Here is a 23,529-nt window from a genome sequence, read left to right on the forward strand (position 1 = left end):
ACACACATAATAACAGGCACACACACACATAGTAATTGTGACACAACAGAATAAGTTCATCACATTTGCCTACATGAATCAATGAAAGAAACATTGTATAACTGGGATAAACCTTTCTCCCTCTCTGTAGTTCATCGATGGCCGCTTGGAACTTCTGAACGCTGGTGAGGGCTTCAGGGATGTTTTTGAGGATGAGATCAACATGGGAGAGTATGCAGGTGTGTGCAGCACACATTGAATACAACCATATAAAACATTTCTACTAGGTCATTTCACTAGGTCTCAAAGCACATTTACTTTATCTTTGGGGACTGGCAGACATTTGGTGTGCCACAATGCATGCTTACCACAAACCACGGTCGTGTTCAATAGGCAAGAAACAGTAGGCAGCGTTTTGAAACTGAGGTAGGCTGCTACCTGAACTGGTCCAACAAGAATGCTCATTGGTCCTCTGTAGCTCAATTGGTAGAGCATGGCGCTTGTAACGCCAGGGTAGTGGGTTCGATCCCCGGGACCATCCATATGTAAAAATGTATGTACACATGACTGTAAGTCGCTTTGGATAAAAGCGTCTGCTAAATGGCATATTATTATTATTATTATTATTATATTGACATTCTCCGTTTTGAAATTACTCATTTTTCAAGCCTACTGACCACGAGCCAGTTATTGCAGTGGGAGTGTCAATGGCCCTAATGCTAACCAATGTCCCATGACTAACCTGTATAGAATATAGAATGCCCACTATGTTAAGGCATTGACCTTTCACCACAGGTGCCTTTCATCCCTGTGACCTCACCTCTGTGTTAACTCCACAGGCAGCGACAAGAACTACCACCAGTGGCTGTTCACAGTCAAGGTAGGTCTTCAAAGACAAGTAATGCATTCTAACCCATCTTTCACGCTGTTCAAAGTATACATATTTTTTTACTCACATTCATGCTAATAATTCAAACCTTTTGGATTTTCATGTTAAAAAAAACAACCTGTCTCCCTATGAGCACAAGATGTTGCAACAACTTATTTTGGGTTGTGCTCTCTGGGCTACCGCTGTTGTTGGTGTACAACTGTTAGCCGTGCTGCCAACAATGGTTTTGTCTCCAACAGAAAGGGGGCGGTGCTATCTTCAACACAGTGAGGACCAAGGCTAACCCTGCCATGAAAACGGTCTATAAGTTTGTAAGTGTCCTCCTATCACGACTATTACACCATGACACTCCCAAAATATTTCACTACCGTTCACTTTGTCTCATATTGATGCCACTTTAAAGGTAGACTCTGCAAGATGACTCCCTACATCAACAACAACAGAAACAAAATCTGTTTAGTAAACCCCTCTGTGTTTTTCCTCCAAAGGCTAAAGATCATGCCAGGATGGGGATAAAGGAAGTCAAGAGCAGGCTAAAACAAAAGGTACGTAGTTCTCTGTGTTCAGTGTTTGGGTTTTGTTAAATCTGATCTACATAAAATTGATATTTATCTTTGGCCCAAATCACAGGCTGATTAATAACTTTACAGAACACAACTGTCACACACGCACACACATGCACAAGCAGACATGCATGCAAACACACACACACGCTGCCACTCAATGGGCTAAATAAATCACTCACTGATGGTTTTCCTCTCCCACACCGGGCTGTCACTCACTCTTCCCTCCACTGTGAGTTCACCTCTCAAACTAACCCTCTGTTGACCTCTCAACTTGACCCTCTTTACTCCTGCCGCAATTCTCCTCCTTCAAAACTCTCACTCTTGTTTTTCTCTCCTTTTAACGCTCACTCACTCAAACTCTTTCTCCATATCTGGCCCTATTCCTTAAATCCTCTTTGGCACTTTATTTGTCCTATTTTTACCCTCCTTTAGCCGTCCACTACCCCCGAACCCCTCACATATGCCCCCCTGGCACTGATCCCCCCCTCCACTATAGCCCTGTAGGGCCTCCTCCCTCGACCTCCCCCTTTCCCTCCACAGAGACCATCACCACCACTACCCCCTCTGGCCATGTCAACCTCCTTCATCTTTTTGTTCCCCTCTCCAGGAGCTGGCAGAGAACGGCTACTCCTCGACAGCAGACACAGGTGGCACAGGAGCGGGTACCGGGGAGGAAGGCACCACAGCCGGGTTGCCCCCCTCCGCCGACGGGAAGGACGGTGCCCACAACTGGGACGAACGGCGGCCCATCACAGCACCCTTTTTACAGGTGGGGAAGGAGGGGGGGTGGGATGAGTTTCTGAGATCTGAGATCTAAGCGTGTGTGTATTAATGCCTCCTGTACGCTGCTTACATACTGTAAGTCTACAAAAACATAAGCCGCGTACAAAACCTTGCATATCTTCAACTCTCCGATCTCTCCTCCCTGACTGTCAATCTGTCAGACTGACTTTCAATGCTCCTATATTTAGGAACACTATCCTCTTAAAAGCCTTGTCCCATATCCTACATTCTTCCTTTTGCATCCCTCCTTTCAGCTTGTCAATTCACTTCTGTGTAACAGATGTCTATAGAAAAGTCTCCCCCAGTCTTTCCTATTTACAGTCATCATTAACAGAAATATATACTGTACCTCTATCTGATTAGCACAGTGTGAGTGTCCTCCTTATGCTGCTGTCCGTTCAATCATTCCCTCACAATCACTGTCACTATCACTCTGCCATTGTCATTCCATCTCTTCTGTTGCACTCGTTCCTTGTCATTTGTCATGCTGTTTCAGCCGCTCTGTCGTGCATGTCTCTGAGTCGCCACTCCGCTCCTCTCCATCATTGTTCCTTTTCTTCCGTAGTTCCTCCTTTTCATCTCTGCCCTGCACATGTCTTTGTTCGGTTTCTCTAGTATGAAATCACATGGACATTTCTAAACATAATAATAATAACATTGGTTCTCAGTTAAACCACTCCACTAATTAGTGTGGAGAGAGATGGGAGAGAGAAAAGTGAGAGAGACAATGTCTTTCAGGTGTTGCTCCCAGCACCATCCATCCATCCATCTCTCATTCCTCTCATTAGAGCGCTGAATAATTATGACACACACACGTCCTCTCTCTCTCTCTCTCTCTTACACACATACACACACACACACATTCATACACGTTAGGACAATGTTCTGGAAAGGCGTTGTGATCGGCAATGGGGATACAGTGTCAATTAGCTGATACTTTGTAAGAGGAAGGCCTAGCAACAACTGTTGTCATGAAGTAAGATATTGTGGTGGCTCTTATATGTGTGCATATGGTGTGGAGTTGATGTTGTGGTGTAATTGTGTAATGGTTGTGTGGTGGTCTGTGTTTTTACGTGTCTATGTGTGTGTGTGTCTATGTGTGTGTGTCTATGTGTGTGTGTATATGTGTGTGTGTGTCTATGTGTGTGTGTCTATGTGTGTGTGTGTACATCATCATGTCCTTCCATTGCTATGTGTGTGTGACCCTTGGGTGTCTCTGGTGCAGCGACTCCGAGCCCCTCCCCCTCGTCCCCATCCTCCCAGTCTCCAGTGCGGCAACTCGCAGCCCGTAAGTACCTCCCCCCTCTACCGCTCATCACTGGCCTTGGCACCTTAGTTTGTGGTTTGGAGTGTGTGTGTGTGTGTGTGTGTGTGTGTGTGTGTGTGTGTGTGTGTGTGTGTGTGTGTGTGTGTGTGTGTGTCTGCGTGCAAGCTCACCGACTGGCATACTGTCTGACTATGCGCTGTGGATATGTCCCATCTTTCAGACTGTTCTCTCAGACATACAGGATGACCTTTGTCTTAACATAACATTGACTGGCAAGACAAATCCACACGCATTCATTAACCTGAAACCTTTCTTCTGTTTGAGTGTGGGTGTATTACCTCCTTTGTGTGTAGATGCGTGTCTACGTATGTTTATATCTGTGTATGTATGTGTGCACATACGCATGCGCGCACCTGTGTTACTGCGTGTCGTGGGTTTGCCGTGTCCACCAACCACTGGCGCACAGCTTTTTTTAACAGTTACTAAACCTCATGGCTGCTGGACGGGGATATTGGAAATTGAACCAGGGTTTATTGAATGACACTACTTTCTTAACAAAAACGAAGGAATTTATAAGACTTTTTCTTGCACAATACAGGTTCAGCAGACCCACTTATCGTATGGGGTGCCTTTTAATGTGCATTTACAGGCCATTCGATTACATTTTCATCCCAAACACAAAAACGGTATCGGTCAACAGAGAATAGATTTACAACAGAAATAGAAAATCCTAATATTACACGTCAATTAAGTTGATAAATGTACTACAGAAGCACTGAATTATCTACACGCAAAACAAAAGGAGTTTGAGGAACTTATTCATGAAAGAATGGGTATCATTTCTCAAAAAAACAGAGCAAATTGGATGGATAACAGCGAAAAGTATTTCCTAAGCCTTTAATATAGAAACGCGACCAAAACGATGGAGAAATCCTTACCTCACCACACAAATATTTTTAAACAAAAGTTCCTCCAACCTCACTTGACGATGAGTTTTGTGATATCCATCTCCAAAAACTATACTGAACAAAAATATGAATGCAACATGCAACAATTTCAAAGATTTACTGAATTTCAGTTCATATAAGGAAATTAGTCAATTGAAATACATTCATTAGGCCCTAATCTATGGATTTCACATGACTGGGAATACAGATATGCATCTGTTGGTCACAGATACCTTAAAAAAAAGACCAGTCAGTATCTGGTGTGACCCCCATTTGCCTCATGCAGCGTGAGTTGATCAGGCTGTTGATTGTGGCCTGTTGAATGTTGTCCCACTCCTCTTCAATGGCTGTGCAAAGTTGCTGGATATAGGTGGGAACTGGGACACTCTGTCGTACATGTCGATCCAGAGCATCCCAAACATGTCTGGTGAGTATGCAGGCCATGGAAGAACTGAGACATTTTCAGCTTCCAAGAATTGTGTACAGATCCTTGCGACATTTTACATTTACATTTACATTTTTAGTCATTTAGCAGACGCTCTTATCCAGAGCGACTTACAGTTAGTGAATAGATCTTTTTTTTTTTTTTTTTTTTTTTTTTTTTTTTTTATACTGGCCCCCCGTGGGAATCAAACCCACAACCCTGGCGTTGCAAACGCCATGCTCTATCAACTGAGCTACATCCCTGCCAGCCATTCCCTCCCCTACCCTGGACGACGCTGGGCCAATTGTGCGCCGCCCCATGGGTCTCCCGGTCGCGGCCGGCTGCGACAGAGCCTGGATTATCATGGGGCCGTGCATTATCATGCTGAAACATGAGGTGATGGCGGCAGGATCTCGTCACGTTATCTCTGTGCATTCAAATTGCCATTGATAAAATGCAGTTGTGTTCGTTGTCCGTAGCTTATGCTTGCCCATACCATAACCTCACTGCCATCATGGGGCACGCTGTTCAAAATGTTGACATCAGCAAACCGCTCGCCCACACAACGCTATACACATGGTCTGCGGTTGTGAGGCCGGTTGGACGTACTGCCAAATTCTCTAAAAAGACGTTGGAAGCGGCTTATGGTAAGAAATTAACATTCAACTCTCTGGCAAGAGCTCTGGTGGACATTACTGCAGTCGGCATGCCAATTGCACGCTACCTCAAAACTTGAGACATCTGTGGCATTGTGTTGTGTGACAAAACTGCACATTTTAGAGTGGCCTTTTATTGTCCCCAGCACAAGGTCCACCTGTGTAATGATCATGCTGTTTAATCAGCTTCTTGATATGCCACACCTGTCAGGTGGATGGATTATCTTGGCATAGGAGAAATGCTCACTAACAGGGATGTAATCGAATTTATGCACAAAATTTGAGATAAATACGTTTTTTGTGCGTATGGAACATTTCTGGGATCTTTTATTTCAGTTTATGAAACATGGGACCAACACTTTACATTTGGGTTTATATTTTTGTTCAGTATATCTGTGACACAAAAAATCTTGTGAAGGCCTAATTACACAGGACAAACTATGGTTGGCAATCGTTTCCTTTCAGACGGGGAAAACCCCTGGCCTCAATGGCATTCCAACCCCCCCACACACACTCACACACACACACACACTTTGCCCTCAGAACAGCCTCAATTTGTTGAGGCATGGACTCTACAAGGTGTCGAATTCGTTCCACAAAGATGCTGGCACATTTTGACTCCAACACTTCCCACAGTTGTGTCACGTTGGCTGGATATCCTTTGGGTGGACCATTCTTGATACACACAGGAAACTGTTGAGCATGAAAAACTCAGCAGCGTTGCAGTTCTTGACACAAACTGGTATGCCTGGCACCTACTACCATACCCCGTTCAAAGGCACTTAAATATTTTGTCTGACCCATTCACTCTCTGAATGGCACACATCCATGTCTCAATTGTCTCAAGGCTTAAAAATCCTTCTTTAACCTGTCTCCTCCCCTTCATCTACACTGATTTGAATTGGATTTAACAAGTGACATCAATAAGGAATCATAGCATTCACCTGGTCATTCTATGTAAAGGAAAGAGCAGGTGTTCATAATATATGGTACACTTCAGATTACTGGTGGTAGTATAAAGGTTTATAGTGAACACGATGACACAAGATCAATTGCTTAAAACAGACCAATATCTTTGGTTTTGTTCTGTTGATTTTGTGATACACGGTGGGGGTCGCAGGACTTAGAACGCAGGTATCATTGGGGGTCGCAGGACTTAGAACGCAGGTATCATTGGCACTGATAATTTGGGGCGGTCTCTTTTTAAAAGTTGCTGGCCACACACCAATACACTGATTTGACAGTCTAACTATCGCTTAAATAGAAGCCAACTGTTTTCACTGTTGATATCATATGGCGGGTCGTGATTCGTTGAAGTTAACTAACAGAAAAAGTGTTTTGTTCCTTTTTCCGTGATGGCAGCCTCCCGAAATCAACATCCGCCATTCCAAAATATAGGCAGGCCCTAAAAATGGTCAAAGACTCCAGCCACCCAACTCATAGACTGTTCTCTCTGCTACTGCACAGCAAGTGGTACCGGAGCGCAAGTCTTGGACCAAATGGCTGCTTAACAGCTTCTACCCCCAAGCCATAAGACTGCTGAACAGTTAATCAAATGGCTACCTGGATGGCTATTTGCATTGACCCTCTTATTTTATTATGATGTATTATACTTTTTTGCACTGACTCTCTTGCACAGGCTCGATGTACATTTGCTGGACTCTAACCACACACTCACACATACTACACTGACACTCCAACAAACACACACACACACACACACACGGACACACAAAACACACACACACATGCATATTGACTCCACACATACACACACATTCCTTCACACTCTTCACATACGCTGCTGCTACTCTGTTTATTATCTATGCATAGTCACTTAACCCCTACCTACATGAACATATTACCTCAATTACCTTGACTAACCCGTACCCCTGCACATTGACTCGGTACCAGTACCCCTTGCATTTAGATAGCCTCGCTATTGTAATTTTATTGTGTTACTATTTTTCCTTTAGTTTAGAAATGTTTTCTTATTTTTTATATTTTAAACTCTGCATTGTTGGTTAAGGGCTCGTAAGTAAGAATTTCACGGTAAGGTCTACACCGGTTGTATTTGGCGCATGTGACAAATAAAAAAGTATTTTATTTAATACCAATTAAATGGGATTATGGTCTCCCAATTAAATGGGATGGTGAAGTTGATGTGCTTGGTGTATATTTCCTGGAAAAGTTGAGCGATCTTGCAACTATGAACTTTGATAGAGCATTTTGCAAAATAGATAGGATCTTGAAACTTTGGAGAGGTGTCCATTTATGGGACAATTACTGATTAAAATGTTCTAGTGATATCGCATATTTATTCATTTGCTCTCTGGTTCAGAGGGGTTGGGTTAAATGCGGAAGACACATTTCAGTTGAATGCATTCAGTTGTACAACTGACTAGGTTATCCCCCTTACCCCTTTCCCTCTACTGACTCCAGGAGAATCCTTTTTCAAATAATGCGAGAATTTTAATTAAAACATTTTGGGGAATGGCAAACCAGATAAAGTTAAACGGGTAATAAACATGAGTTTGGAGGGTTAAACCTATTAAATATTAAGGCATTAAGCTCTCTCTTAAAGCCTCAATTATATCTAAATCCAAACTGGTTTTCCAGCAGGCTACTAAGAGAGGCCCATCCTATGTTTAAGAGCCTTTCTGCAGATTAGAACTACACATTTTCGGTGGATTGACAATGGATCCCTGTTTAAAGTATACTCCTTTTAAATGAAGCCATACAGGGTTGGCTGCAATTTCAATTTCATCCTCCAGAAAAGGAAGATCAAATATTATGGCGAAACTACAATGTACTTAAAGAGAAAAAAAACATATTATATTATTTTCAAGAAGCGTATAATATTCATGAAGGACATGTAAACAAGGACAGTAAAATTGTCACACAAGCAACTAACAACAGTGTATTGGAGGTGTGAGCTCAATACAAAATTATAACCAACTTCTTGGCTCTGCCACAAAATTGGAAGAGGCAATTATTTAAAGAAGAATGAGTCGGTCTACCTCCCATTAAAACCATAAATTGCTTAAAATGATTAGTGTAAATCAGAAAATGTATCAGTTTCACTTAAATGCAGCAATGACAGCAATGCTGTATAAAGTTCAAGTCAGTTGGGAACAGGACTTTGATGTCCCAATACCTTGGCATTGGGTCTATGAACTGATATATACTGAGTGTTCAAAACATTAAAAACATGACATAGACTGACCAGCTGAATCCAAGTGAAAGCTGTGATCCGTTATTGATGTCACTTGTTAAATCCACTTCAATCAGTGTAGATGAAGGGGAGGAGACAGGTTAAAGAAGGATTTTTAAGCCTTGAGACAATTGAGGCATGGATTGTGTATGTGTGCCACCCACCCACCTACCTCCTTTTAATTAGCCCTGTAGTTCTCCCACTGAGTTTGACGCCCCTAGGTGAGGGCAGCTAGAAAGATCAGATGACCTTTGACCTCTGACCCCTCACTCAACCCCATGAACTCTGCTGACCCCAACTGGTCTCAGGTGGTAGCTGTAGGGTCGCTCTGTTATGACACGTCCTCCCCCATCAACGTTTTTGGGTTTAGGGTTTACTAAGTTTTTGTGGAATGTCATTGGTGTTCGGCAAGATAGGAGAAGATCACTATATTCTGTGTGTGAATGACATTTTATCTGTCTCTCAACTGACATCGGGCCAATGTTTATGCATATATGTATTGGCATATGAACATGCATATGGACTAACATATGTGCACAGGAGGCTTTTGTGTCTGTGTCTGTTAGTGTAACTTGCCTCAGGCTGGATGAGAATAGGTTGTTTGATTTTTTGTTTGTTATATTTATTTTGGATATTCCCACAGGCCCGTCCACCCAGGCCACTGGTGGCCAAGAGACCTCGCAGCAACGTGGGCCTGGAGAGCAGCCCTGAACAGTAAGACCACCTAGCTACATTTACATTTACATTTACATCATTTAGCAGACGCTCTTATCCAGAGCGACTTACAAATAGGTGCATTCACCTTATAGCCAGTGGGATAACCCCTTTACAATGTTTTTTTTCTTTGTTTTTTTGTTTTTTTTGGGGGGGGGTTGGAGTAAGGGGGGGTAGAAGGATTACTTTATCCTATCCCAGGTATTCCTTAAAGAGGTGGGGTTTCAAATGTCTCCGGAAGGTGGTGAGTGACTCTTCTGTCCTGGCGTCGTGAGGGAGCTTGTTCCACCATTGGGGTGCCAGAGCAGCGAACAGTTTTGACTGGGCTGAGCGGGAACTATGCTTCCGCAGAGGTAGGGGAGCCAGCAGGCCAGAGGTGGATGAACGCAGTGCCCTCGTTTGGGTGTAGGGACTGATCAGAGCCTGAAGGTACGGAGGTGCCGTTCCCCTCACAGCTCCGTAGGCAAGCACCATGGTCTTGTAGCAGATGCGAGCTTCAACTGGAAGCCAGTGGAGTGTGCGGAGGAGCGGGGTGACGTGAGAGAACTTGGGAAGATTGAACACCAGACGGGCTGCGTCATTCTGGATGAGTTGTAGGGGTTTAATGGCACAGGCAGGGAGCCCAGCCAACAGCGAGTTGCAGTAATCCAGACGGGAGATGACAAGTGCCTGGATTAGGACCTGTGCCGCTTCCTGTGTAAGGCAGGGTCGTACTCTCCGAATATTGTAGAGCATGAACCTACAGGATCGGGTCACCGCCTTGATGTTAGCGGAGAATGACAGGGTGTTGTCCAGGGTCACGCCAAGGCTCTTCGCACTCTGGGAGGAGGACACAACGGAGTTGTCAACCGTGATGGCGAGATCATGGAACGGGCAGTCCTTCCCCGGGAGGAAGAGCAGCTCCGTCTTGCCGAGGTTCAGCTTGAGGTGGTGATCCGTCATCCATACTGATATGTCTGCCAGACATGCAGAGATGCGATTCGCCACCTGGTTATCAGAAGGGGGAAAGGAGAAGATTAGTTGTGTGTCGTCAGCATAGCAATGATAGGAGAGGCCATGTGAGGATATGACAGAGCCAAGTGACTTGGTGTATAGCGAGAATTGGAGAGGGCCTAGAACTGAGCCCTGGGGGCACCAGTGGTGAGAGCACGTGGTGCGGAGACAGCTTCTCGCCACGCCACTTGGTTGGAGCGACCGGTCAGGTAGGACGCAATCCAAGAGTGAGCCGCGCCGGAGATGCCCAGCTCGGAGAGGGTGGAGAGGAGGATCTGATGGTTCACAGTATCAAAGGCAGCAGACAGGTCTAGAAGGACAAGAGCAGAGGAGAGAGAGTTAGCTTTAGCAGTGCGGAGAGCCTCTGTGACACAGAGAAGAGCAGTCTCAGTTGAATGACCAGTCTTGAAACCTGACTGGTTTGGATCAAGAAGGTCATTCTGAGAGAGATAGCAAGAGAGTTGGCTAAAGACGGCACGCTCAATAGTTTTGGAGAGAAAAGAAAGAAGGGATACTGGTCTGTAGTTGTTGACATCAGAGGGATCGAGTGTTGGTTTTTTGAGAAGGGGTGCAACTCTCGCTCTCTTGAAGACGGAAGGGACATAGCCAGCGGTCAAGGATTAGTTGATCAGCGAGGAGAGGTAAGGGAGAAGGTCACCGGAGATGGTCTGGAGAAGAGAGGAGGGGATAGGGTCAAGCGGGCAGGTTGTTGGGCGGCCTGCCGTCACAAGTCGCAAGATTTTATCTGGAGAGAGAGGGGAGAAAGAAGTCAAAGCATAGGGTAGGGCAGTGTGAGCAGGACCAGCAGTGTCATTTGACTTAACAAACGAGGATCGGATGTCGTCAACCTTCTTTTCAAAATGGTTGACGAAGTCATCCACAGAGAGGGAGGGGGGGGGATTCAGCAGGGAGGAGAATGTGGCAAAGAGCTTCCTAGGGTTAGAGGTGGATGCTTGGAATTTAGAGTGGTAGAAAGTGGCCTTAGCAGCAGAAACAGATGAAGAAAATGTAGAGAGGAGGGAGTGAAAAAAATGCCAGGTCTGCAGGGGAGTCTAGTTTTCTTCCATTTCCGCTCAGCTGCCCGGAGCTCTGTTCTGTGAGCTCGCAATGAGTCATCAAGCCACGGAGCTGGAGGGGAGGACCGAGCCGGCCGGGAGGATAGGGGACATAGAGAGTCAAAGGATGCAGAAAGGGAGGAGAGGAGGGTTGAGGAGGCAGAATCAGGAGATTGGAGGAGAAGGATTGAGCAGAGGGAAGAGATGATAGGATGGAAGAGGAGAGAGTAGCGGGAGAGAGAGAGCGAAGGTTGCGACGGCGCATTACCATCTGTGTAGGGGCAGAGGGAGTAGTGTTGGAGGAGAGGGAGAGAGAAAAAGGATACAAAGTAGTGGTCGGAGACTTGGAGGGGAGTTGCAGTGAGATTAGTAGAAGAACAGCATCTAGTAAAGATGAGGTCAAGCGTATTGCCTGCCTTGTGAGTAGGGGGACGGTGAGAGGGTGAGGTCAAAAGAGGAGAGGAGTGGAAAGAAGGAGGCAGAGAGAAATGAGTCAAATGTAGACGTAGGGAGGTTGAAATCCCCCAGAACTGTGAGGGGTGAGCCATCCTCAGGAAAGGAACTTATCAAGGCGTCAAGCTCATTGATGAACTCTCCAAGGGAACCTGGAGGGCGATAGATGACAAGGATATTAAGCTTAAATGGGCTAGTGACTGTGACAGCATGGAATTCAAATGAGGAGACAGACAGATGGGTCAGGGGATAAATGGAGAATGTCCACTTGGGAGAGATGAGGATTCCTGTGCCACCACCCCGCTGACCAGATGCTCTCGGGGTATGCGAGAACACATGGTCAGACGAGGAGAGAGCAGCAGGAGTAGCAGTGTTTTCAGTGGTAATCCATGTTTCCGTCAGCGCCAAGAAGTCGAGGGACTGGAGGGTAGCATAGGCTGGGATGAAGTCTGCCTTGTTGGCAGCAGAACGGCAGTTCCAGAGGCTGCCTGAGACCTGGAACTCCACGTGGGTCGTGCGTGCAGGGACCACCAGGTTAGAGAGGCAGCAGCCACGCGGTGTGAGGCGTTTGTGTAGCCTGTGCGGAGAGGAGAGAACAGGGATAGGCAGAGGCATAGTTGACAGGCTGCAGCAGATGGCTACAATAATGCAGAGGAGATCGGAATAAAATACATAATACACACACTGAAAACACTCATCATCACTGAGTTCCTCATAAGCTACAGTCTAATCAACTCCTATACTAAAGCTCTCCAACTACAACACACTGTTTTAGTTTACATTAGGACAGGGTTCCCCCGACTCCAGTCCTGGATATATACTGGGTGTGCAGGCTTTTGCTCAACCCTTGCAGTAATCCAAAATATATAAACTCAGCAAAAAAAGAAACGTCCTCTCACTGTCAACTGCGTTTATTTTCAGCAAACATAACAAGATTCAACAACTGAGACATAAACTGAACAAGTTCCACAGACATGTGACTAACAGAAATTGAATGATGTGTCCCTGAACAAAGGGGGGTCAAAATCAAAAGTAACAGTCAGTATCTGGTGTGGCCACCAGCTGCATTAAGTACTGCAGTGCATCTCCTCCTCATGGACTGCACAAGATTTGCCGTACCGGTCCTGTGCAGATGTTGTTACACGTGGTCTGCCACTGCAAGGATGATCAGCTGTCCATCCTGTCTCCCTGTAGCGCTGTCTTAGGCGTCTCACAGTACGGACATTGCAATTTATTGCCCTGGCCACATCTGCAGTCCTCATGCCTCCTTGCAGCATGACTAAGGCACATTCACGCAGATGAGCAGGGACCCTGTGCATCTTTCTTTTGGTGTTTTTCAGATTAAGTAGAAAGGCCTCTTTAGTGTCCTAAATTTTCATAACTGTGACCTTAATTGCCTACCGTCTGTAAGCTGTTAGTGTCTTAACGACCATTCCACATGTGCATGTTCATTAATTGTTTATGGTTCATTGAACAAGCATGGGAAACAGTGTTTAAACCCTTTACAATGATGATCTGTGAAGATATTTGGATTTTTACGATATCCCTGTAAGTCCATTATTTATGTTGGTACTCATATCAACGCTCCTGAGGGGTAGTGTAGCATGACAAAAACTACTTTGAGTTTCCACAGTCTCCTGAGGAGTAGTGTAGCATGAAGCTAACCATTCTGAGTTAGCCAATTCTGCAAGCATAGTTTGACACTAATTAGCTTTCCTTGCTCTCACTAATTCCACCTCAGGGTTTTCCGTGTTTTCAGTTAATCTAGTATACCGGTATGTTTGTGATGTAACAGGGAGAAAGGGTCAATCAAATATTCATTGAGATTTAAGGCTGGGCTTGGCCACTAGATTAGCGGTGCTGCAACAATGTTTGTGTGTTATTGAAAAGTTGTGGGAATGCTTGTATTTGGTTGTATCATCTGTATATAAAAAGAAAGGTTTTGTTGCTGTGGTCACTGCTTGATCGAAGACCAATAGACTCTACATACTCAGGCAGACTCTGGGCTTTATTTTCGGCTGGCGCTAACGCGCCGCAAGTGTGAAACGTTAGTTGGCAATTTCGTCATGTAAAAACTAGGGCTCTGTCATTTTCCACCCCTTGCACCAGGTTTGCCAATTTACCTGTCTTAACATCAGCTCGCTTACGCTGAGGTGGGAGAGGTGGCAATATTTGAGGTGTGTCCATAGCCCTTTACACTCGTACCCGTATACGGGATGAAAATTGCAGATTTGGGGACTGATAAATTGCCTCAGAGCTCAGGCTCTGCATTTCACAGAACTGTATGGGTGACAGACGTACTGAACTTGAGCACTGAATCTAACAAGAAATTGCCCCCATCCCTCCTGCTAATTAGGCAACTTTTTCAAATGTTTTGTTGTCTAAGTGAGGGAAATACTGTAAATTAAGAGGACCCAATGTATTTTGAAAGATGAGACGTTGAGGATTATAATGAATACCACTTTGATGTCTTATAAGCAAGCCAAACACCCGTCCAAATGTGTACATATCATAAAACTCGTCATATACAGTGTCAATGTTTATGATCACTATGTTTGATGTACAGTTACAAGATGACATGGCGTCATACCCTGGGTTGTTCTGAACAGAATGAGCCTATGTTTGTCTATTGTGAAGAAAATGTGTAGTGGAACATGCTCCTGAATGCACTCCTTTCCGTGCACACCAAAATTACGATCTGTTTCTTTGAATTGCCTTGTGAATGCCTAACACTGTATGATCGTATTTTATAACTTAGTTAGTCATGTTGGCAATAGAACAAGCTTTCAATTGATGCCCACCTGACCCATTTTTGGATTGCGTAAACAGCAACAGTAATTGTGTGATGGCGGGGATGCAGGGTTTTACTTGGACATTTTTGTCATTTAGCAGACGCTCTTATCCAGATCGACTTAGTTAGTGCATTGTGTTCCATTCAAAACAACTACAAGTATGCTTGCTCTAGTTCCTCAACGGCACAGCTAGGAGAGCTAAAAAAAGTACCTTACAGTTGAAGACTCTTCTTATGTGTCATAAAAGTCCATTGAAATGACTTTGGAACTGTGTACACTTTGGAGAGGTGTGTGGCCACTTGAAGACACCAGTTAGTCCTCTCACTCAAACCCTTGTAATTTTTTCAGGAATAGTCTTATCATGTTACTGAATGTATCCATAGTATTTTCAGATTTCGTTATCAACAAATGTAGCGAAAGGTATAGTAAATGTAAAATGCACACAAAAACAACAGTGTAATTTTTGATTTCAGTCTTGTGTCAGGTGAACTTTTGGGTCCTCAACTTTGGTCCAATAATTTTCCCATAATCTCCTAACTGTTCCCTTTCAATTGCTACCATGCTTATGCAAATGCTTTTCATATTTCATCTGTATGAAACATTGCAATTTAGCCCTATCCATATAGGCCAATTCCCACGAGTATAAAGGCTTAAAAACGAGGTCAAAAGTGAACATTTCATTCAGCGCAAATAGGCAGATTTAAGACTCACCAAAAACAGATCTTAGCGGTAATGCTGTTGGTTATGGCATGAATTTTGACAGCGGAAGCGCAGCCTATCCAGACATGACGCACTGTTCCCATATGCACATGGAACGAGAGAGATGTGCTTTTTGTGCTGGTGAACCTCATATTTAGAAACATATTCAGATAACCCCTACCATTGTGTCGCTGAGTTGTCGTAGTGCTGCTGCAAATGTATACTGAACAAAAATATAAACACAACAATTTCATTGATTTTACTGAGTTACAGTTCATATGAGGAAATCAGTCAATTGAAATAAATGAATTAGGCCCTAATCTATGGATTTCACATGACTGGGAATACAGATATGAATCTGTTGGTCACAGATACCTTAAAAAATATATGGCCTCACAATGGCCCTCAGGATCTCATCACATTATTTTTGTGTAGTCAAATTGCCTTCGATAAAATGCAATTGTGTTCATTGTCTGTAGCTTATGCCTGCCCATACCATAACCCCACCGCCACCATGGGGCACTCTGTTCACAACATTGACATCAGCAAACTGCTCACCCACACGACGCCATACATGTGGTCTGCAGTTGTGAGGCCGGTTGTACGTACTCACAAATTCTCTAAAACGACATTGGAGGTGGTTTATGGTAGAGATACGAACATTAAATTATCTGGCAACAGCTCTGGTGGACATTCCTGCAGTCCGCATGCCAATTGCACACTCCCTCAAAACTTAAGACATCTGTGGCATTGTGTTGTGTGACAAAACTGCGCATTTTAGTGGCCTTTTATTGTCCCCAGCACAAGGTCCACCTGTGTAGTGACCATGCTGTTTAATCAGATTATTGATATGCCACACCTGTCTACCAAGATACAGTGGGGAGAACAAGTATTTGATACACTGCTGATTTTGCAGGTTTTCCTACTTACAAACCATGTAGAGGTCTGTAATTTTTATCATAGGTACACTTCAACTGTGAGAGACGGAATCTAAAACAAAAATCCAGAAAATCACATTGCATGATTTTTAAGTAATTCATTAGCATTTTATTGCATGACATAAGTATTTGATACATCAGAAAAGCAGAACATAATATTTGGTACATCAACCTTTGTTTGCAATTACAGAGATCATACGTTTCCTGTAGGTCTTGACCAGTTTTGCACACACTACAGCAGGGATTTTGGCCCACTCCTCCATACAGACCTTCTCCAGATCCTTCAGGTTTCGGGGCAGTCGCTGGGCAATACGGACTTTCAGCTCCCTCCAAAGATTTTCTATTGGGTTCAGGTCTGGAGACTGGCTAGGCCACTCCAGGACTTTGAGATGCTTCTTACGGAGCCACTCCTTAGTTGCCCTGGCTGTGTGTTTCGGGTCGTTGTCATGCTGGAAGACCCAGACACGACCCATCTTCAATGCTCTTACTGAGGGAAGGAGGTTGTTGGCCAAGATCTCTTGATACATGGCCCCATCCATCCTCCCCTCAATACGGTTCAGTCGTCCTGCCCCCTTTGCAGAAAAGCATCCCCAAAGAATGATGTTTCCACCTCCATGCTTCACGGTTGGGATGGTGTTCTTGGGATTGTACTCATCCTTCTTCTTCCTCCAAACACGGCGAGTGGAGTTTAGACCAAAAAGCTCTATTATTGTCTCATCAGACCACATGACCTTCTCCCATTCCTCCTCTGGATCATCCAGATGGTCATTGGAAAACTTCAGATGGGCCTGGACATGCGCTGGCTTGAGCAGGGGGACCTTGCGTGCGCTGCAGGATTTTAATCCATGACGGCGTAGTGTGTTACTAATGGTTTTCTTTGAGACTGTGGTCCCAGCTCTCTTCAGGTCATTGACCAGGTCCTGCCGTGTAGTTCTGGGCTGATCCCTCACCTTCCTCATGATCATTGATGCCCCACGAGGTGAGATCTTGCATGGAGCCCCAGACTGAGGGTGATTGACCTTCATCTTGAACTTCTTCCATTTTCTAATAATTGCGCCAACAGTTGTTGCCATCTCACCAAGCTGCTTGCCTATTGTCCTGTAGCCCATCCCAGCCTTGTGCAGGTCTACAATTTTATCCCTGATGTCCTTACACAGCTCTCTGGTCTTGGCCATTGTGGAGAGGTTGGAGTCTGTTTAATTGAGTGTGTGGACAGGTGTCTTTTATACAGGTAATGAGATCAAACAGGTGCAGTTAATACAGGTAATGAGTGGAGAACAGGAGGGCTTCTTAAAGAAAAACTAACAGGTCTGTGAGAGCCGGAATTCTTATTGGTTGGTAGGTGATCAAATACTTATGTCATGCAATAAAATGCAAATTAATTACTTAAAAATCATACAATGTGATTTTCTGGATTTTTGTTTTAGATTCCGTCTCTCACAGTTGAAGTGTACCTATGATAAAAATTACAGACCTCTACATGCTTTGTAAGTAGGAAAACCTGCAAAATCGGCAGTGTATCAAATACTTGTTCTCCCCACTGTAATCCATCCACCTAAGGAGAAATGCTCACTAACAGGGATGTAAACACATTTGTGCACACAATTTGAGAGAAATAAGCTTTTTTGTAGGTATGGAATATTTCTCTGATCTTTTATTTCAGCTCATGAAACATTGGACCAACATTTTACATGTTGTGTTTATATTTTTGTTCAGCAAACATTGTCCCAGGAGTGTAGGCCGTCTTAATGTAAGTAACCTAATTTATGCTACTCTAACTTCCCTGAATGCCTCTTTCAATCCTACAGCAGTAATCATACGCGTTATACTGATAGCACTGAGGCGGTTTGCCCTAGTAGGAAGCCCACTATTTGCAGTTCACCCTGCACCATCAGCTCAAACATAAACATCACTGTCATGTCTACCTATAATATAAATAATAATATAGTATATGCCATTTAGCAGACGCTTTTATCCAAAGCGACTTAGTCATGCGTGCATACATATTACGTGTGTGTACTTCTCATAAGCCTCCCAGTAAAGCAATAAAAACAATCAAGCATCCCAGTAAAGCGCTAAAGATAGCCCACAATAACATACACAGAGTATACCAAACATTAGGAACGCCTTCCTAATATTGGCTTGCATACAAGAGGTTGAGTTGCATACAAGAGATCATACAAGAGGTTTTGTAGTGATTCCTAGTTGATGATGTAAGTAATATTTGCTGGTCTGTGGTGTGTAATGAGGAGCAACCAGATGGTGCACTTTATGCATTTATGAAATTACTTATTCCAGTTACTAATAAGCATGCACCATTAAGAAAATTACTGTAAAAACTGTTAAATCCCTGTGGATTGATTAAGAATTGGAAAATTGTATGGTTGAGAGGTATGAGGCAAAAGGAATGGCAAATAAGTCTAGCTGCACAGCTGATCGGCAAACATGCTGTTAATTGAGAAATCATGTGACTAAACTAAACAAAAAGAAAAAACTATACTATGATAAAGATAAATTATATAAAGAATGATAATGAATGGCTCTGGAGCACCATAGATAATATTTTGGGCAAAAAGGTGAACTCAGATGGTCACAAAACCCACTGATATTGCAAACTACTTTAATAAGTTTTACATTGGCAAGATTAGCAAACTTAGGTATGACATGCCAACAAAAAAATGTGAACGTACACATCCATGCATAACTGACCAAATTATGAAAGATAAGCATTCCTTAAAGTGGAAGAGGTGAAAAAAATTGTTGTCTATCGTTTTCTATTTTGCCCAGCAGCTAATGGGGATCCTTAATAAATACAAAAAAAACTAAAGTAAACGTTGATTGGCCAGTGAATGGTCAACCCCTCGTCACACGTACAATTTATTTATTCATCAAAACCCAGCCCTTTCGCGCCATCACCAGCTATGAAAATAGCAAAAATATTTCTGACACACCCCCGGATCTATAGCGATACCGCCAGCGCTAAGATGTACCATTGGATTAGGTTTGTTAAAATAGATCCTTCAGGTTGGTAAAGTCTACAGATGTTTGCTGCCTTCTTGTGGCCTATGCTGCTAATTGATCATAAGTGGAGCTCCTGACTGAAAATAAGTTGTAGTATTGTTCAGAATTTATCAATGAAGAAAAATATGTCACCGGCTAAGACTGAGCTTTCATGTGGCCTTTCTGAAACCATCTCTCCTTCCCTCTTATTCAGTCATCTCTCCCTTTCTTTCACCTCATTAAAAACAAAGAAATTGTTTGATCAAATGAAAACTTTCCATTCCATATCTATCAGTCATACATACATAAATGAACAATTATGATTTATTAAAGATCAAATTTCAGACAAAATCATCTGAAAATGATTCAGATACAACTTTCTTTCTGTGTGTCTCTCTTTACTCCTCTCTCTCTCGCTGCTCTGTGTGTGAAATGGGATATCTCTCCTTCCTTTTCTATCTCTGTCATTCCCTTTCTCTCTACTTATCTACCTTCCCCAGTTGTGTCCGTCCCACACGTCACTACACAGTCTTTCTGTCCGAGGACTCCTCAGGCGACGAGCTGCAGCACGAAGACGACTCCATCGCCGGCTTCCCCGAAAACGTTCTCTTCTCCGCCCCGTTCGAATGGTCACCCCTGTACGCTGCACTCCTACCAATGATCATGCATTTGCTTCATTGTAGGGCTTCCTTAATTGACTTATCTCAGCCCAGCTGGAAGCATGGTTGGGTGGCTGATCTGCCACTCTTCCTTTGTTTTCTCTTTGATTTATTTCCAATTGGCTAAAGCCTTATCTCTTTCTCCTGTCTGCATTATGATTGGTGGTCCAAATTATTTTTCACCCCTTTGCAATTAAATGGTTTTATTTGCTGCAATAGTAGCTTATATTGTAGCTAAAAAAAAGCAGGCCTCAGTCATGCAGGTGTAGATAAAGAATTTAAGTTGATTGTATCTCTGTGCCGGGACTATAATAATGTAATTGCTAGAGCGTCCTGTCAACAGTTTATTGTATTGTATGTGACAATATTAATTATGTTGTGCACACATGCATGTAACTAATGGAACAATCCTTCCAACAGGCCGCAGCCTTACCGCTCCCTGAAGGAGGCAGAGTTTGCAGAGGAGCCCGTCAGCGGCCCCTCCTACACGGCCCCACCCAGCCCGGTGATGGAGATGTTTGCGGACATCAACCTGCTGGGGGACATGTTCAGCTGCTTGGATGAGCCCGAAGGCCAGCAGCTCAGCCTGGCCAGGAGCCTGGAGGACCTCCGCACGCCCAAAGACCCCCAGGAGCAGCATAAATTCAACTACCAGGTACCAGAGGGCACGTGGCCCGTGGTGGCTACAGACCTGGATCAAATATCTATTTCAGGGGTCTGAAACTCCCAGTCCGCGGGCCAAAAAATGTTAAAAGACTTCTCTGGTCCAATATCTATACTTGTGATGTTACACAGCTCTTGATAATACTGGTTATTAGCTGTTTTGTTTTCTTGTTTTCTCTAGCGGATGGACCTGAGCGGCAGTGAGCGTACGTGCACCCTTCCAGGCCTCAAGCACTCCAACCCTTACAACAAGATGTGGCGCATGCATGGGCAGGATGACATGGCCTTGGCCGGCCGGTTGTCTCCGAACTGGGACCGACCCCTGTCCGTGCCCCCCCCTGAGCTTGAGGAGCCACGGCTGGATCTCTCCACCACCCCTAGCCAAGGGGGGTGCATCACCATCCCCCGCCCCCAGGGAAGGAAAACCCCAGAGCCAGGGAAGGTCTTGGGTGCGCCACCGATGCCCGAGCCACAAACCAAGCCAGGAGCGGCCGGGGAGGGTGGGACCACCACGGCAGGGGGGCAGGAGTTCCGGCAGGCCCTTGGGATGGGGGGTGACCTGATGCTGCAGCCCACCAAGATAGACTTCAGTGAAGGGGAGGACGTGGATCTGCTCAGCCTCCTGGACCCCCTGAACAACCCAGCCCAAACCACCACCACCCCTGCCTCAGCAGTGGAAGGAGCAGACTCCCCGTCCGGTGCTGCCCCTCCATCCTTCAGGACCGTTTTCCCGCCACTGCCCTATCCCCAGAGCCTGCCCCCCTTCCACCAACACATGCCGCTCAACCCCTTCACCGCACCCCTCGGCTACCCTACCCACAGACACTACTCGCCCACAGTGGCGGGGAACCCCTTCAGTGGAGGCGCATACAGGCCTCCTGCCTCTGCCTATTTCCATGCCACCCCCCATGGTCACCCTCCTCACCCTCTCTCCACAATTACGGGGCTCTACAGACTGTCCTCTCCTGTAGGGTCCAGCCTCCCCCCTGGCATAGGCTCTATGCGGCCTGCCTTCCCCAATCATGGCGGTCCTCCCCCCACCTCCTCAGGCAGCCACCACGCTCTCTCCAGCCTTTTGAACTTCCCCTCAGCTCCCGCCCCTAGGGTACTGCCTAAGCCTCCCAACACTACAGAGGACTCCGAGACTCAGGACCCCTTTGAGGACCTACTGGCCATGGCCAAGCCGGCCGTCGCACCCCCTAAAAAGAAGGTGGAAGTCCTTCGGGGGAAGTGGGAGACTTTTGACTAACCCCCCCTCCCCTGACGTTCCACTTAGTGGTGTTGTCTTATTCACCCCTTCCCTGCACCAGCTTATGCTGGTGACAAATCGAGAGGCTGGTTTCCACACTGTCCCCTCCCCCAGTCACTTGGACAAGTCCGTTTCCCCCTCTGCTGAGTTTTGGAGTTCGAGCTTCTCTTTCTTTTTCTCTTTCTCTCTCTCTCTCTCGCCCTCTATCGCTCTCTCTCGTCCTACAGCCAGGAATGGGACTCTTAACCTGGCCTTACTTCTTTCAGTACGCTGATACGCCAACCGTGCACAGCCCATGCTAGCGCGCTCTTGCACAGTGTCTCTTAGCTTAGCCTATAGCTTAGCTCAGCTCAAACTGGAAGGCATGTGGCCTCTAAAAAAAATCTAGACTCTATCCTGAGACCAAGCACCAAAAGGCCACCACGTCTCAGAAACTGGTAATGCTAATCATTAGAACAGCCAGTAGTCCGCATTTGTGGATTTCCCAGGTTAACGGCGCATTACTAACATGCAGTCAGTCCACCCTCGATGTCTTCAGCTGTGTCATGCTAAGCAATTTTATTTTTAGAGGAAACACTCAAACGATACATCATTTTGTTTGTCTAGACTCACCGCTGTACAAACTAATGGACCGTACTCATTGACTGAAGCAAATCCGCTGGAAAAATATCCCACGTATGACAAAATACTACAGTTTACTATAGAATGCTCCAGTACTTACTGTAAAATTCTGTAGGATGCTGTAGAATACTACACTACACACTGTAGTATCCCTCGATCATGTGTAGTACTTAGTATATCATTTTGTAGTATACTGTAGAATAGTATAGTAAATACTACAGAAATGTCTGCACAAACACTACAGTTTGCAAAAACTTTTTTTTTTTTTACTATAGTATTTGTATATACCCTGTCCATTCCCCTCCTCCATATCCCAATTTGTGCCACCTGTAAGTGAGAAACCTATACTGAACCAAAATATAAACAAACAATGCAACAATTTCAACGGTTTTAGTGAGTTACAGTTCATATAAGGAAATCAGTCAATTGAAATAAATACATTTGGCCCTAATCTATGGATTTCACAAGACTGGGCAGGGGCGCAGCCATGGGTGGGCCTGGGAGGGCATAGACTCACCCACTTGGAAGCCAGGCCCAGCCAATTATAAAGAGTTTATCCCCACAAAAGGGTTTTATTACAGACAGAAATACTCCTCAGTTTCATCAGCTGTCCGGGTGGCTGGTCTCAGACGATCCCGCAGGTGAAGATGCCGGATGTGGAGGTCCTGGGCTGGCGTGGTTACATGTGGTCTGCGGTTGTGAGACCGGTTGGACATACTGCCAAATTCTCTAAAACGACGTTGGAGGTGGCTTATGGTAGAGAACTTAACATTACATTCTCTGGCAACAGCTCTGGTGGACATTCCTGCAGTCAGCATGGCAATTGCATGCTCCCTCAAAACTTGAGACATCTGTGGCGTTGTGTTGTGTGACAAAACTGCTCCTCTTAGAGTGGCCTTTTATTGTCCCCAGCACAAGATGCACCTGTGTATAAATCATGCTATTTAATCAGCTTTTTGATATGCAAC

At 44.8% G+C, this 23,529-nt stretch overlaps 1 protein-coding gene across 2 annotated transcripts in view; it reads left to right on the top strand.

Moving 5' to 3' along the window:
* Positions 1–22,935, top strand: part of LOC121541407 (DENN domain-containing protein 1A-like) — a 242,331-nt gene extending 219,396 nt beyond the window's left edge. The window contains exons 15-24 of one of the 2 annotated variants that reach the window (XM_041850396.2): positions 131–218; positions 819–859; positions 1,108–1,179; positions 1,357–1,413; positions 2,042–2,203; positions 3,443–3,505; positions 9,369–9,439; positions 19,870–20,007; positions 20,449–20,683; positions 20,873–22,935. In XM_041850396.2, the coding sequence (XP_041706330.2) occupies positions 131–218; positions 819–859; positions 1,108–1,179; positions 1,357–1,413; positions 2,042–2,203; positions 3,443–3,505; positions 9,369–9,439; positions 19,870–20,007; positions 20,449–20,683; positions 20,873–21,940 (1,995 nt within the window). In that variant the 3' untranslated portion in view covers positions 21,941–22,935. The remainder of the gene's footprint in view (positions 1–130; positions 219–818; positions 860–1,107; positions 1,180–1,356; positions 1,414–2,041; positions 2,204–3,442; positions 3,506–9,368; positions 9,440–19,869; positions 20,008–20,448; positions 20,684–20,872) is intronic. The other variant, XM_045208002.1, reaches the window with a different exon arrangement.
* Positions 22,936–23,529: the final 594 nt, after the last annotated feature.

Source organism: Coregonus clupeaformis, chromosome 27, assembly GCF_020615455.1.
Source record: "Coregonus clupeaformis isolate EN_2021a chromosome 27, ASM2061545v1, whole genome shotgun sequence".
Classification (NCBI taxonomy): Eukaryota; Metazoa; Chordata; class Actinopteri; order Salmoniformes; family Salmonidae; genus Coregonus; species Coregonus clupeaformis.